This window comes from Chinchilla lanigera, unplaced genomic scaffold (assembly GCF_000276665.1).
Source record: "Chinchilla lanigera isolate Chin_1 unplaced genomic scaffold, ChiLan1.0 scaffold00046, whole genome shotgun sequence".
NCBI classification, from domain to species: Eukaryota; Metazoa; Chordata; class Mammalia; order Rodentia; family Chinchillidae; genus Chinchilla; species Chinchilla lanigera.
In genome coordinates, this window is record NW_004955447.1 from 2561288 (window position 1) to 2573692 (window position 12405).

The 12405-nt window shown below is 39.4% G+C and overlaps 1 protein-coding gene across 1 annotated transcript in view; it reads right to left on the minus strand.

Annotated features, from left to right (window-relative positions):
- Positions 1-6049: 6049 nt before the first annotated feature.
- Positions 6050-12405, minus strand: part of LOC102026169 (ice-structuring glycoprotein-like) — a 7699-nt gene continuing 1343 nt past the window's right edge. Inside the window, exons 2-4 of the mRNA XM_005392788.1 lie at positions 10502-10565; positions 9399-9431; positions 6050-7165 (exon numbers count right to left, since the gene is read on the minus strand). Of these exons, the coding sequence (XP_005392845.1) occupies positions 6131-7165; positions 9399-9431; positions 10502-10549 (1116 nt within the window). The 5' untranslated portion in view covers positions 10550-10565 and the 3' untranslated portion in view covers positions 6050-6130. The remainder of the gene's footprint in view (positions 7166-9398; positions 9432-10501; positions 10566-12405) is intronic.

Below are 12405 nucleotides of genomic sequence, written 5' to 3' on the forward strand. Positions count from 1 at the left end.
TTATTATGTTATCCTTCTTTTATTCTTTAAAAAAAAAAAAAAAAAAAAGAATAGTGTTAGCTTGATAATTCCAACTATATAATCAAACAAATTCAGATTCTCTTTCGGGATCTCCCTTAGAGAGTATTCTTGGGCTCCTCTTAATTTCCACTACACACACACACACACACACACACACACACACACACATATATATATATATATATATTTCCATAACTTTTTTCTTTAGCATATCTGGTTATTGCTGGGTGTGGTGGCACATGCCTGCAATCTCAGTTCTAGGAGGCTGAGACAGGATTGCTATAAGTAGGAGGCCAGCTTGGGCTATGTAGTAAGTTCAAAGCCAGCCTGAACTGTATAATGAGATCTTGTTTTGAAAAACAACAGCACAAATTCTGATTATATTTGAGTTTTCTGAGAAAATTACATCAGATATTTAGAAAATTTAACCATTCATATAATATACTTATTGTTTAGTAAATATTAAAATAATGCTTAAATTTAATATACCTTGTAATTCCAAGGCATAGCCAAGAAGATACTAACATCTTAGCTTTAAATTAAGAAAGAACTTCAGAATTAGTGCTAAAATCATATCAGGGTAGTTTAATAAGTTTTATTACTAAACATACTATTCAACCTACAGGAAGGAGTTTACTTAAAACTACTGAAGGACTCTAAAAACAAAGGAAATAATGATGCACCTATAATGCTGAAATGATAGTGCAAATGGCTTAAAAAACACCTTTCTACTTGGGAGGAGCGCAGCACATTGTTCCTGAAATGGAAATGAAAAGTCCTCATTTCTAAAGGTGACATTGCCCTTTACTCATTTTTTTTTTTTAAAGAGCAAAATATATATATTGAGGGCAAGAAAGTTTCTGTCCAAGAGAGGGACAGAAGAGGGGTCTGAGTGGGTTGCCCAAGACTCTGTCTTTTCTAGGAACTTTTATAAAACAAAACCACGGGGTGAGGTGGGTCTAAGATAGGGGGAAAAATGGACAAAACTATGGTCAGCCAATAAGAATTGCTCAGGTAAATTGATTAAATCAGGATCAAATGGGGAAGTTGAAATGAATACAGAACAGGTGCTTTTCCTGTAAGGGGTTGAGTCAAGGACTCTTCAAGGGGATTGCTACCTATTTAGAATATCAATCCCTGATGTCCATCCCTGGGGAGGTATGTGGGTGTATTTGTTTAATCTTTTGTTTTTAGGTCTGGCCCACATCAAATAAGAATCTTATCTTGTCTTTCATGTTGGCTCCTTCAAGGGCCTGGCCCTGTCTGACTGCCTATAATATTTCTATCTAACTCAGCTGCCTATAACATACCCCCCCCCCCCCCCCGAAGAAGTAACCCAAACTGCCATGAGGGAGTAACGGCAGGTGATGACTGCTCTGGCTTCTTCAGGCAGAAAGGGGTCATAGTTGTTGATTGGCAGTCAGAGATACTCTCCAGAGGGTCTGTCTAAAGGCCCTCAATAGGCACCAGGCATTTTCATCTTGGGTAGGTGTACAGTTTTAATCTGGAGGAGACAAAGCCAAAGAAGCAATTAAGTACGGATGGGCCAAATAATAAGATCAACAGGATTATTATGAATGTAGTGAACAAAGATTTCCACCAAGAGGAGCTGGTAATAGACTCCCATGCCCTTTACTCATGATATGGCTTTTGGGATGTTCATGAACTGCCTGGAGGTTTGTTTTCTTCCATGGTAAAATGATAGGGTCAAAGCGAATAGTTCTTTGTGATTCCCATTACACATAGATGTAAATTGTGAGAGACTGGATAACTTACACAGTGTGAAAAGCTGACTAACAGAAGAACACATGATTAGAAAGGCCCACAGCAACTCCAGTGTCCCCTTGTACCTAAGGCAAAGCTTAGAACATGGACAAGCACGTGGAGTTGCCGTAAGGGCAGGAGAAGCTGGAATAGCAAGGGAAAGTGTAAATAAGAAAGAGTAAATCAGTGGTCATCAAAGTACCCCACGTGCTCACATTTTTAAAAACCAAATGCCCTTTCAAGACAGTGCTATGCTCTCCCAGAGGCCTGAGAAGAATCTCACTGAGGAGAATGTTCCAAAGTGCCAGTTTCATTGTCATGAACCTCTAGTTTTTCTGAAGTTTGTTTGATACAGTGTTGTCTTTGGCCAGAAAATACCAACAGGCAGGCCCAGAGACAGTGTAAGAGGGTGCAGCATTGAGCATGCATAAAGGGAGCTGGGAGAAATGGGCCATTAATCCAGGAGACCCACCACACTGGATGTCCCAGTGTCTCAGTGTCTATTTGTGAAGAATACAAAAGGGGGTAGAGTCTAGGGCAGTGATGGTGAACCTTTTAGAGATGAGTGCCCAAACCGCAACTCAAAGCCCATTTATTTATCACAAAGTGCCAATGCTGCAATTCAACCTGATACTGAGACTTTCATTTAGAAAGCGCAACTCATACATTAACATCTTTTGTCTTAAAAGTTCAACAGTAGCATGCTGGTCTAGGTCAAGGTTCTAACGCTCACACTGGCATTTTTGAGTGAGTCAGGTGGTTCTTTGTTATGTGGGTTGCACCGTGCATCTATGGCTCCTTCCCACCAGATGCTGGCAACATCCTCCCAGCTGTGATCATCAGAGATTCTAGACGTTGCCAAGTATACCCTGAGGGGTAAAATCACGCTGTGGATCACTTGTCTAAGTGAAGACATGATGTCTGATTTTGTAACTTAACTAAATTAAGCAGGTATATTAATCAGGATTTTCCTTTTACTTCTGCAACTCTGATCATGATTAGGCAGTAAAGTATGCCTTGTAGCAAGTGACACTGGAGAAAGAAAGACCTGCGAAATTGCTTTCAGCCCGGAGATGGGCTTCGGCAGAGACAAGGGGACTACAGAGCAGTGGAAAGAGGCAATATATGTCTGAGGGATGTAATCAGTAGGTCTTTCCGATGGAGTGGATTTGGGAGTGAGAGAGACAAAAATGTTGAGGGTGATCCCCGTGTGTAATATAGGAGTTCAGGAAGAAGTTGGGACTTGATCTAGGGGCCCTGAGCCTGCCTGAGGCAGGGGGGTGGAACTGGACTGATTTCAGGAGGAAGTGAGGCAAGGCACTGACATGGAAGATGGGACCCCCTTGTTAACACTGACCTCAGGGTGCAGGACAGGTATTTTTAGTTCCTTATGTTTGATATGTGTTTTTTTTAAAATAGTGAACCTCTTACTTCTTTTCTGCCTATTGAAATCATTCATTTTAAAAAATATAATTTTCTTGTAAAATTTCACACTATATTCTCAGGGTCATTTTTATGATTCAATAAAAAATTAGTATTTAGGTGCGCTCTTTATTCCAACCTCTGATTTCTTTGGGGCTTGATTATGTCTTACTTGTTTTTGGAGTCCCTTTCAACTCTTCAGCACTTAGATGATGTGGTTATCTGTGTCTTTTATAACTGTGCATAATAATATTTTTAGTGTTTGTTTTCCTATAGGGAGATTAACAGTCACCTCCCTAGTTTGCTTATTAGCGTTCTGTCTTTGTATAGTATTTATTACAGATTCCCAATTCACAGTTGTTTGTCATATGTCTTGTCGATCTTTCCCATTTGAATCTTTGAGGAATAGCAGTTGAATACATACAAGTTGCATCCTTATGTTTGCTGTCCTCAGTCAGGGTGAATTTTATTAAATCATTTGAATGAATTAATCAATCAATTGCATATTGATTTAATGCACTGATTTAAGTATGAAGGTAAGGTTTGAAATATGCATAAAGAATATGTATATCTGAAGGGAGTTAACACTTTTCTCCTGTGTATTTTGGACAGATGTCTTACCAGACTATTCTACTGAGGTAGGACTGCATTTACACTTTGGGCTGTGGATTTTGTCTTGGTTTTAACTTTATATTGAGCCAGTCCTCTGACATCTAGAAGTTTTGCCACAAGGGGCTCTGCAACTGCAGGTTGGAAATATTCAGCCAACAAAATTACATTCACATTGTACATGTATGGGCATTTTTCATCATTCTTCTTTAAAAATATATAGCAACTATTTATATACTACATACATTACATTGGGCATTGATGGTAATTAGAGATTATTTAACATAGATGGGCAGATGTGTAAAAATTATATGCAAATATTATATCAGTTTCTATAAGAGAGTTGAGTACACATCTGCAGATTTCTGTGAGAGGTCCTGAAACCAATTTTCTGCAGATACTGTGGGAGATATGTGTGCATACATACCATTTATACAAATATAACTAAAAGGTATATAATTTTTATATAAAGTATAATTATATATGCATGTGTAATTATTTGGTTCCCACTAAATCCATCGGTGTTCATACAAAAAATAATTGGATAGCTTTATAACTCTTGGACACGTATTTTCTGTTATAGAAACATCTGATGGGATGAAGGCATTGATAAACTAAATAAGGAAAAGGCTAACAATGCATTAATCAAATTCTTTGAAAGTTTTTAAGTTTTTAAAGGGCAGCAATACCAAAGAAGAAAACACAATATCCACATTTCTATATTTCTGATAGACACAGTGAGAGAAGTAATCACAGATGTATCAGTATTCAATTTTTCAGGATCTGTAAAGACAAAACCAAACTAAACTAAACTAAACCAAACCAAACCAAACCAAACCAAACCAAAGCAAACCAAACCAAATATAGTAAGTAATAATTAAAAGTATAGACGCTCTTCCCCCTTTAGCTGCTTTTGAACAGTCACATACTGGCTAGGACATTTAAAACTGGCCATTGGTGTTAAGTGGAGTTTGTTGTTGTTTGGAGACAGGATCTCACTGTGTAGCCCAGGCTGGTCTTGAACTTGTGGTGATCCTGAGCATTGGGATTACAAGTGTGTGCCACCATACCTATCTTAAGTGGACTTTAAAGACTGGTTTGCCACTTAAGACTTTATGATGTTTGACAGTAACATAAATTCTCAGAGCTTCAGTTTTCTTAATAAAAATGGACTCAGTGACATCCACTTTTCAAGATTCTTACAAGTATGAAAATAGATTCAATACAAGGTGCATGTAGTGCAAGAAGAATATCTGAATTATTTTAAGTGTTTAACAATTACCATCTATCATTGTGATTTTTATACTATATAATCTGGATAATTTTTTGCACTTGTATTCAGAATAAGAGACCCTATATTAGGAAATAGGGATAACATATTATATTGCTTGTAATCTTCAATATTATTTCTGAAGAATCATGTTAGAGCATAATGTGTGTGTGTGTGCATACACGTGGGTGCATGTATGTGTGTGTGTGTGTGTGTGTGTGTGTTATAGAAAGAGAATTCTTGTATGGATTGTGATTGTGCCTATTTTTCTGTTTCCCAGGATAAAGATAATATTTCCTGAAATTTTTCATCCATTTGTTTGTTTTATTAAAGTTGGTAGATACTGAAAAAATGAGAGGAACATTTCTCTTGTGAAAAATGTACACTGTAGAATTTAAGAACTTTGAAGTCAAAATTCAGTTTAATATATGAAAACTCTAATTAAAGGAAGCTTTTCAGAAAAACATTTTAAGATTGGGAACTAAAGATTAAAACACATACATATTATACACATCTGGTGAACATTTTAATTGTCTTTTTTTTTTTTTTAGGTAGCAGGAATTGAATTCAGCACCTCATGCTTGCTAGGCAGGCGCTGTGCCACTGAACTATATCCTTGGTCCCCGTCTGGTTTTTTTGGTAAGAATTTCTCAGCATTAGATTTATAACCTAACTACTTAAAGAGATGAAATTTAGTTCTTCAAATAAAGGGGGACTATGCATTTCTAATCTGTATGGCAGATTTACAAGCTATTTGTACATCTTTCTTTTTGACAGTGCCAAAAAAATTGCTTGTCTTATTAGATACATCTCAGATTTACTTATCTAGCTGGAAAGTATTCTGGAAAGCATTTTTAAACCTTTATTAATTAATTTATTTTTGTGGTTTGGTATACTTTATTTTTATTTTTAAAATTTTTTTTAGTTTTTTTCTGGTACTGGGAATCAAACTCATGACCTTTCTCTTGCTAAGCAGGTGCTATGCCGTTGAGCTAAATCACCAGTTCCTGGTTTGGTGTACTTTAATCTCAGTTGTAGAATTTACTACCGCTCTTCCAGCTGTGCAGCTGGAGTGGCGGCCCCTGAGGCTGGGGTGATGGCTGCTCCTGTGACTGTCATGGCGGCCCCTGAGGCTGGGGTGGTGGCTGCTCCTGTGACTGTCATGGCGGCCCCTGAGGCTGGGGTGGTGGTTGCTCCTGTGACTGTCATGGCGACCCCTGTGGCTGGGGTGGTGGCTCCTGTGACTGTCATGGCGGCCCCTGTGGCTGCTCCTGTGACTGTCATGGCGGCCCCTGAGGCTGGGGTGGTGGCTGCTCCTGTGACTGTCATGGCGACCCCTGTGGCTGGGGTGGTGGCTGCTCCTGTGACTGCAGTGGCGGCCCCTGTGGCTGGGGTGGTGGCTGCTCCTGTGACTGTCATGGCGACCCCTGTGGCTGGGGTGATGTCTGCTCCTGTGACTGCAGTGGCGGCCCCTGTGGTTGGGGTGGCTGCCTCTGTGACTGGGGTGGCAGCCCCTGTGGCCGGGGTGGCGGCCCCTGTGCCCGTCAAGGTTTTAGCCCCCGTGGCCAGGGTGGTGGCTGCCCCTGTGACTGGGGTGGTGACCTCTGTGACTGGAGTGCTGGTCTCTGTGGCTGGGGTAGTGGCCGCCCCTGTAGCACTGGCTGTGGGCTCAGGTTGGAGGGTGCTGGAAGGCGCAGCGCTGGGCATCACACCTGTGGATTTGCTGCCAGCAGCAGTGGCAGTGGCCACGGTGGCAGCTGTGGGAGTGGGCGCAGAAGGGGCCGGCTGTGCTTGGGCACCAGCGTGAACTGCAGCGCTGGGGTACGGCAGGAATCCGGATGGCAGAGACTGCGGGAGCAGAGGGCGGCGGGGGCGGAGCGGGCGAGGAGGTGGCAGAGGCTGTAGGGGTCTGGGGATATTAGAACCATGGAAACCGTGCGGAACAAGATGACCCCGGGGACCACGAGGAAGTATAAGAGGCCCCTGAAATTTTGTTGGCTGTCTGCTGCTTTGCTGGTGTAGAACATCTCTTAGCTGTCCAGGACTTCTTTGTTTAAGAACTTTAAAACTATGATGAGGCTTCAGAGAGAGAATATAAAAACAATTACTTTCGCACAGATAGAATGCATAAACTGCATCTAAACTTTAAATGGGTATAGCATTATCATTTAAATTTATACAATCATTCTAACTTTATTCCATAGGTAATGTGGTAGAATAATGTGCATACCTCACACAGAAGTTTGAATTTTGATGGTTGGTGAAATTTCAAGAAAGTAAGTATATTTTTACTGTTTTCAGAACTTAGTAGTGTTATTTAAAATGTGCTCAACATGTCATCTATGATAAATGCTCTGTTGAAAAGTTTTGGTGATCTGATAACTATGCACAGGTTTGGGGAAATATATGACATAGGTCTTTTCTGCAGGACTTACTTGCTAATGCAAATATATTTAGCTTACCCTATGCAATATTCCCCAAATTTATTTCACCATGGAAATTTCCTGTCTATAGGCTTTGTGAAGCTTCATTGCAGCAATGGCGGTGGACACTTTTTGATTTAATTGCTTTCAGTTAGACAGACTTTAGCCTGATATTCACGTAGGATCTCCCATGAGACCCTACTCTCTCATTTTTATCTTTACCAGCAGATGCTAATATTTGAGGTTAAATATGACACTCTAGGTGCCTCTCCACAAAGCATGAGTTCCTGTCTCCTTCTGTGGCATATATCTTGCTCATACCAGTATCTTTCAGACTAGGTTTGGGGTACTGGGGGAAGAGAGTTCCAAACCCCTGGGTCTATCTGGTGCTCCATGTCTTGTGATGCTGATGACACTGATGCTGTGGTCTTCACTGAATAGGAGAGCTCACAGCCCAGGAAGACTTCCCTGAAGACCTAGTGGTCATTTTCAATACACTTTACTAAAGAACTGCTCTAGCATTCTATTTTGTTTTCTGTAGCCTGGACTGCCTTCGAGATTCCTAATAATATGTATATGTGAGATCCCAAATATGTTTCCCAACACACTTATCTTTGAGTGAACAAAAGGAAACATGGCATTAGTGATATCAGGCAAAGCCTGGGGAGTGAGAGCAGTCATACTCCCCAGCTGCTCCCCTCCTACTACAAATGCCAGTGTTCAGGTACTCATGGTAGGAAAGGTGACCCCAGTGAAGCCATGGGATGCCTGAGGTTGGGACAGAGCAAACATGCACAGATTGGTGGACATGTTGTTGGAGGAGGCTTTTTGTTAGGCTGGTGACATTGCTAGAAAGACACCTGCCCTTAGCCACAGTATTTATTACTGGATAAGTAAAGTGTGTGTGTGTGTGTGTGTGTGTGTGTGTGTGTGTGTGTGTGTGTGTGATGCTGGGAACCAAACACTGGGCTCATGTATGCTAGGGAGTGTGTCTGTCCCTGAGCCACGCCTCTGAGGCCCAGGGCTTTCTGATCCTTTCACAGGATTCATTCACTCTGACAATTATAAGATGGTGGTGTTGAAGAAATGGAGGGGGTAAAAAACAAGGTAGAGAAGAAGTAAGATGCCAAAAGCATTCTAAACTTTCAAGATAAGTTTGGAATTATGTTTGTCTAAATAGTATTGCAATTTGGGTCATTAAACCTGGGTATGTTGGTTTCTCAGTGTTAGCAGCAGAATGATGTTTTTGGCTGTAAGGATTCATTTACAGTAGTTGTCTAGCGCGGTGAAAAGGGAGAGCAGGGCTGTAACAGGACACCTATTTCAGGAAACACAGCCTCACGCCTACCCCACTTCCATTCTGACAAGGGTGAAGATTATGAAAATCAGAAACGACCAAGAGTGACCAGGGATTTGTAATTTTGAAAAATTCAGATGATTTTGAGCTTTTATTCCTTTTTCAGTGAACACCATTGCTTTTAACAAAAGAAGCTAGTTTTTGCATTGTGTGGGTTCTTAAGAAATATTCCTTATTAAAAAAAAACTTTAATGTTTCTAAAAGCACAACCATGCACTGAAAAAAGAAGTATAGGTCGGTATTGGCACGGAAGGCTTGGTAACTGTCCTCCTGCCTAAGTGTCCCCCTCCTGTGCGGGTTCACATGTGCTTAATAGGCAACCATCCACAGGGAAGATTCTGGTGCTTACACAACTATTCTCATTTGGCTTTTAATCTTTGATTTTCAGTGACTTTTTGGCTCTCTTTTAAAATATTTTCTTACTTTGGGAAAAACAGGAAATGTTTGTAGCTTATCAACTTCTTGGCTGAACTAGCTTTTAATTATGACTGAAGATTAGAAATGCAAGGAAATATAAAAAAAAAAAACTTACTTTGCGGTATCTTGGCTTGTGTGCGTCAGCAGACTGAAAGGAAGCATGAATATAAGATTAGATCAAGAGCGTGTGTGGCATTTTGAAAAGAATACTGATTGTAATTTATGAAGGTAAAATGTAGTTGTGTGTGGATGAGTAGAACACAGTACAATTTAAAACTTTCTGGTGTCATTGTTAAAATGAGGGAAACTTTTGATGATTTAAAGTAGAAAGTTCAAGAAATAAGGAGGATCTGTCTTCCTGAAGTCCTTCAGGAGAAGGATTTCTCTCTTCTGCCATATTCACATGAGTGCCATATTCACATAAGTTGTCCAACTGGTCTGCAGATTCCAGGTGGTGCTGGACTCCTTTTTACTATGATGGCCATGCACCCAGGTACTAAGCCTGGAGATTATTAGGCACCAATGTCTTTATGAACTGGGTATAAGGAAAACCAATCGGTGTAAGGAAAAACAGATGGTTGACAGAAATCCTGGAATAGGGGTTTTCACAGGATGGAAAATGACCCTCGTTGCATTTTAGCATTGGATAACAGAGTAAGTAGCAGACTCACAGGAGGAAGTGTTTATCAGACACTTGCTCATGAAATTATATTGGATAATGTTTGCAGCAATAGATGTTGTGCCTTTCTAGGTTGGTAAACAAATCTAAAAGTATATGGTATCAGTAAGGGTGGAATTTAATATCATATCTATATGTTCTTAATTTCTTTGATCCACGTGAAATTCTTCATATTATAAATTTATTTTATAGTGTTCCATATAGTTAGTTTTCCACTTCACACAGTTTATTTATGGAGAGCCTGCCAAGGCCTAAATTTTATTTAGCAGTGCTACTGCAGAAGTAGAATGTTAGTATCTAAATATTTGTCTTACATATGTTTGGAGTTCTAGAGATCACTAATACATGGAGAAAGAAGGAAAAATATTAAGACCGCATCCCAAGGTCAATAGACAACCATAAAGTTAAACTAAGACATTAAGCAGAAATAAAATTAAAATAAGAAGTATGTAGTATAAATCTGCATTGGCATAAGAACATACACCTTATCATTAACAACTGAATGACAGAAAAATATGTGCAATATATTTTATATTTACCAACAGGCAAGCAAAGAAGGTGACAGGCAAGAAAATTAGAATCTTCATCCTATTTTAGGATCCTCTACAACAAAGCATAGAAAGATAATTTAGTTGTTATGAAATAAAAGAAAAAATTTTGCTAAATATTAATCAAAGTAAAAACATTTCTGGTTAGGATGGCATATCCATATATGATATCCATGATATAAAAGGAACTTAAAAAATTATAAGCAAAATATTGAGTCCAAAAGAAATTAGCAAAGTTTATTTCAACAATAAAAAGTAAAGCAGATAAAAGTGTAGACAAAAGTTATGTGTTGCTTCCTTATCAAAAGGCATGCATTGTATGAACTTTTTGAGCTACTAATACTGAAGTTGTTTGTGAAAATGAAGGTTTTCTGTCCAGAAACAGTGGTTCTATTAATTGAAAAAGTTTTCAAAAGCTTGTGGCATTCTACTTGCGACAGCACACAACGCGTCCGAATTCCTTTTTCGTCTCCTTTCCCTCCCCTGCGTCCCTCCTCCCTCCATCTCTTGCTGCCTTTCCCCTTTAAGAAGAGCTATTTTCTGATTTCCTACTATCTATCTTTTATTTTGCTCTTTATATATACTTTGGCCTTCTCATATAAGAGAAGCCATGTGATATTGAAGCTTGTGTGTCTAATTTATCTCACTTAACATTTTGGTCTCAAGGTACATCCATTTTCCCTCAAATGACTCATTTCGGGAGTTAAAGACACCATATGACAGGGATCCATGCAATCCATGTTTATAGCAGTTCAATTCATAAGAGCTAATTTTTTTGGGGGGGGTACTGGGAATTGAACTCAGGACCTTACACTTGCCAGGCAGGTGCCTGTGCCCCTGAGCTACATCCGCAGCCCAAGAGCTAAATTTTGGAAGCAGCCTATATATCCATCAACAGATGAATATGTAAAGAAAATGTATTTATATACACTGGGTAGTACTCTGTCCTAAAGGGAAGACTTGAGTCACTTGTGGGACAACGGATGCACCTTGAGACCAAAATGTTAAGTGAGATAAATTAGACACACAAGCTTCAATATCACATGGCTTCTCTTATATGAGAAGGCCAAAGTACAAATAAAGAGCAAAATAAAAGATAGTAGGAAATCAGAACATAGCTCTTTCTTAAAGGGGAAAGGCATCAAGAGATGGAGGGAGGAGGGACGCAGGGGAGGGAAAGGACATGAAAAAGGAATTGGGATGTGTTGTGTGCATGAACCAACTCCACAACGGGACTGTCGACCTCATATATGCACACGTGTACTAATAAGAAAAACTAAAACAATTAGAGCATTCAAAAATATGTGAGGAAAATGAAAATGTTCACATCTTTACTGAAAAAAATCTCAATCTGAGGAGTATTTTCTCAACAGGAAAAAAATGATGGTTCTGGTGTTACTTATAAGTAAAAAATATAAATGTTGGTAATCATGTAGACTTTGTAGGAATTTAGAAATGCTGGTAAGAAAAAGTGAAAACTTTAAGTACCCATACTACATTTAAATAATCCAAATACTGTAGATGAAAGTAGAGTATAAGCAAAAATACAAATATGTGGGGCATGTTATATTATTATATGTGGGCTTTCAGGTGTAAAAATTGTATGGTGTTATCGATTTTATACTGTTTTGTGGAACTAGGAATGCTCCACCATTGAGCTATATTTCAGACTCTGTTTTTACTTTCCTGAGTCCAGGTTTTCCTAAGTTACCCAGATTTGCTTTGTTTTTTTTTTTTTTTTTTTTTTTTGGTTAGGGTCTCGTTACGCAGTGCAGGCCAGCCTGGAGCGCACTTTGTAGCCCAGGCAGGCGCTTTTGCCGCTGAGCTAAATCCCCAGCCCCTCAGATTTGCTTTGAATAGCTGGAATTTAGGTGTGAGTCACAGTGTCTAGTTTG